At 35.6% G+C, this 4,399-nt stretch overlaps 1 protein-coding gene across 1 annotated transcript in view; it reads left to right on the top strand.

The window, feature by feature from the left end:
- The first annotated feature begins 1,176 nt into the window (after positions 1-1,176).
- The window catches only part of LOC113040597 (NLR family CARD domain-containing protein 3-like), a 45,978-nt gene continuing 42,755 nt past the window's right edge, over positions 1,177-4,399 (top strand). The window contains exon 1 of the mRNA XM_026198899.1: positions 1,177-1,215. Within this exon, the coding sequence (XP_026054684.1) occupies positions 1,177-1,215 (39 nt within the window). The remainder of the gene's footprint in view (positions 1,216-4,399) is intronic.

The raw sequence follows: 4,399 nt of genomic DNA, 5'->3' as shown, positions 1-4,399 counted from the left end.
GGCAGCAGGAAGTGTGTCATTTTCAAAATGCTTTGAAGTCAGCATGTTATTTTTACTTGATTTGCTTCAAACTTCAACAGAATAATGACAAAACATGGCCAATGTAAATCTGTTGTGGGGATATATTAGGGCTGGTAATTTAACATGTTAATTAGATTAATTGATTATGGAGAAAAATAACGCATTAAAATTATTTATGCATTTAACACACTTGCCCTGCCCCAGACCTATGTGGATCATCTGCCATTTCATAAGTCGATTGATGGATAATATGAGGCAGAGCAACAACTTACTGTGATGGAGCCTAGAAAATATCCCTAAAATTCAAGATATGGGGCAAAATGTCCCTGTTTGAAATTTTGTCTCATTTGTACATCACATAGTTAAGAAATATCACACGAGAAGTAGGGTAAGTGCAATATCACACAAGTGTAAATGTAAAACTCATCTTATACAACAGTTAATTAAGAAGTTAATATTGTGTTTTTTTAGACACAATGTTGTCTTTTTTTTTCAATTTTGCCAACCAGACGATAAAGAAAACTCAGAACTGTTAATCTCCGAGCAACACACAGCGGCATTTAATTTCTTAATCCACATTTTGAACGAATGTGGTGAAACATTTGAATATCTAATGTTCACCCAAGGCCGCAAGACTTGCCTAGTGTGTGTGTCATGTTCTGATTAGTTGCCTTAGTCATGTGCCTTGTTTTCCCATTGGTTGCTTTGTGTCATGTGACCCTCTTTGTTTGGTATTTATAGACCTCGTGTATGGAATAAAATCACTTTAAAAAATAATCGTACGTAATTCAAAACATTTGTGTGTAATTTAATATATTCGTGCGTAATTTAAAACTATTGTATGTAATTCTGTTTTTTTGTCAGAGTTGGATTCCAAAATCTACGGCCATGACAGTTTACAGATACGCGATTTTGTGTGTTTTTTAGAGTACAACTCTAAAATGCACGACTGTGACAGTTTACAGACACGGCGCTTGTTTTCACAATAGCTCTGTTACAAACACGACATGTGAATTACAACCACAAAGTTCGGTGTGCGAAACGACTGTCAAAAATACGTCATCAAGGTCACAGGCATTACTATCCGAGGGAAGATGAATCGATTCAACGAAGTGCGCATGCGCCCCACCAAAGATTTAAACCACTGGCGCCGAAATGGCGGATCAGCAGCCAAGCACTCACATCTCGTCTCAGGTAAGTTAATTCTTTTTTTTTTTTTTTTTTTATCTGACATGTTTAAGCAGGGGTCATCAAACTTGTTCCTGGCGGTCATGAGGTCGGAGCTAATCTCTGAAGGACACGGGCCCTCCAGGACGGAACTTGACGACCCCTTTGTTTAAGGGTTAACGTTAGTTATAACTAATAACAGAGAGAAGCAATATTACAGAGATAGTACAGTAGGTAAGATAAGCTCTCAGAGTACATGTAACGTTAGGTGCTTAAAGAAGACAGTTGTTTAGGAGGTCATCACTGCAGCCTGTAGCGCGATGAGATAGGGTAACATAAAAGAATGAGCAATTTTAAGTGTTGACTTCCTAACAGCTGTGTTACGTGCACTGTACGTTAATACACAGGTCATGTTATATAAGTGTTCACTGTTTAAGTATTGAAGTCATATTTCATTTATCACTAATAGTCTAGTCCATTTAGGAAAAAAGGTTGAACAAATTGCAACGGAAGCAAACTGATTTTGTATCAATATGCCCTGAGTAAGGAAAAAAAGCCCAGAAGAATCCCATTAGGGGAGAGTTTCGAAAAAAGACCCAAATATACCCTATTCATTCTTTTTCTCACGTAAATAGGGTAACATTTTTAACCTTTAGATATCACCATGAAAATGATAACTTACATCAAGACAAACAAAAAATGTATTACAAGTTTTTTTTAATTGTTTGTTAACATGGACAAATGGTGCATAATCTAATTAAATATGTGCTAATTTGCATAAATACCACAACAGATCTAAACATTGGGTCCAGCCAGGTGAAAATGTCTTGTTAAATTTTGTTGGCAAAGAACAGTAAAATATGGGGTTAGAATTGTTGCATTATTCCAAATAAATAGATTATGATCCATAAATAAATGTAACGAGATTCACAAAAATATATCAAATTCACAAATAAATGTAAAGAGTTTCACAAAAAAATATAAAACACACAAATAAATAAAATGAGATTTGCAAATAAAAAAATATATTTTTACAAATGTGTTTAATGTCACAAACACAACTCTATCTGGCATTTATTTGTGAACCGCTGTCTGTGCATTTGTAAATCACTGCACGCATTTGTGGATCGGTTCCTGTGCATTTGTGGATTTGAAACACTTCTAGCGTCGACGTGCAGATAAATCCACAAATAAGTGGACTCCACCCACCGTCTACTTAACCCAATCAGACAACACCCAGGTTGCACTGACCAATCGTAGCAAGCTCTCTCTCCAACCAATCGCGTTTTGCCTAACAACCAGGGCGGGAACAGACACATGAACGCGAGTCACTCGCTACAGTCTCTTCAACATTGCCGATCAAGAGGAGTAAAGACAGGTGAGTGATGCTAATTGAACACAGTAATTAACTGAAGTTTTACCAGGTTCTTGATATGTCATCATTTGTCATAACTAGTGGGGTAGTTTGACAATTTACAGCATGATTTAATAAGTTATTATTTGCTCTCAAGCACCATTTCGAAGACTGTCGCATTTGTCTGCCACATACATCAAGGGTGTCTTAATTCTAAAATGGACCATTATTCATTGTGAGGTGTAAATTGTTGTAATTTCTTTACTTTTGAATCTAACGTTAATGATTCAAACGAGGCAACTTCTATGACGTATTGTGGCCTACAAAATGCGACCTCCTTGAGGAAGCAGCCCTCGAAACAGTCAGCGGATTTATTTTACATTTAGAATTACTGAATTAGTTTATTAGATTAAATAAACTATTACTTAATATTGAGTGCAAGATGAAGAATATGTGTGAAGTTGCGGGTAGATTCTATGTGCGCCTGTAGTAAGGTTGCCAACTGCCCTAATTATACAGACATACGTTTGGGGTAAGATCTTCCACTGCATATTACATGAGACTCGGTTTTATTCCCCCTTGTCACCCCCCGCAGTGGCATCGTCTCAGATACTACGAGTATGCGTGAACTGAGGGTCATATGCTGTTGTTACTTTACCTGTAATGCATGACATGACCACAGCCTGTTCATAGATTTATTGTAATTTATTATAAAGCACATTTGAGGAAAAATTGGTATGTCGTCCAGGTTACTATGATTGGAAGTATTAATAACATGTATTTAGTTACCACTTATAGTACAACTGAACTTCTTGAACTACAAGTGGTAACTAAATACATTTTTGTTTTAAATAGAGGTAGTATATTAAAAGCACATTTTAGTTTATGGTGTCTCAAAAGAGCACAGTTTGAGTACACTTCGATGTTCTTAAAATTATATTTTTTATTAATACTTTGCAAATCAAATTAGCATTAATCTTTGTTTAATATGTATTATAAATGGCTTAATTACAATATAAATCCTGTAAAAAGTATTTTTCAAACTTCTTATTCTATTCTAATTGCAGTTTGACAGGTGGACGGTGGGTGGAGTCCACTTATTTGTGGATTTATCTGCACGTCGACGCTAGAAGTGTTTCAAATCCACAAATGCACAGGAACCGATCCACAAATGCGTGCAGTGATTTACAAATGCACAGACAGCGGTTCACAAATAAATGCCAGGTAGAGTTGTGTTTGTGACATTAAACACATTTGTAAAAATATATTTTTTTTTATTTGCAAATCTCATTTTATTTATTTGTGAGTTTTATATTTTTTTGTGAAACTCTTTACATTTATTTGTGAATTTGATATATTTTTGTGAATCTCGTTACATTTATTTGTGGATCATAATCTATTTATTTGGAATAATGCAACAATTCTAAACCCTATAGTAAAATACTTAATATTAAGATCTGAGTGGAACCCATTTAGGCTACCCATGAGCATTAATACAGAGAGGCAGGAAGAAGTACTTTGGTTCCTACTTAGGCTGGTTGCTTTATTAATTTTTAAGAGATTATATTTGGGGCTGTTTCTGGGGGACGAGTCTGAGGCATGAGACAATAGTAAGGAGAATGCAGAAGACAAAAGGTAGGCAAAATAAAACGTAGACCCCCAGAAACAGTCCCATGGACCCAACCCCAAACCCCATCTCTGCATTAGTAATTAATAAAGGCTGGTTTCTAAAGTACTTCTTCCTGCCTCTCTGTATTAATGCTCATGGGGTAGCCTAAATGGGTTCCATTCAGACCTTAATATGAAGTATTTTACTGTTATATCAACAAGATTGAACAAGACATTTTCACCTTGCTA

Source organism: Carassius auratus, chromosome 22 (assembly GCF_003368295.1).
Source record: "Carassius auratus strain Wakin chromosome 22, ASM336829v1, whole genome shotgun sequence".
In the NCBI taxonomy this organism is placed as follows: domain Eukaryota; kingdom Metazoa; phylum Chordata; class Actinopteri; order Cypriniformes; family Cyprinidae; genus Carassius; species Carassius auratus.
This window is presented reverse-complemented; position numbering and strand designations above follow the sequence as displayed.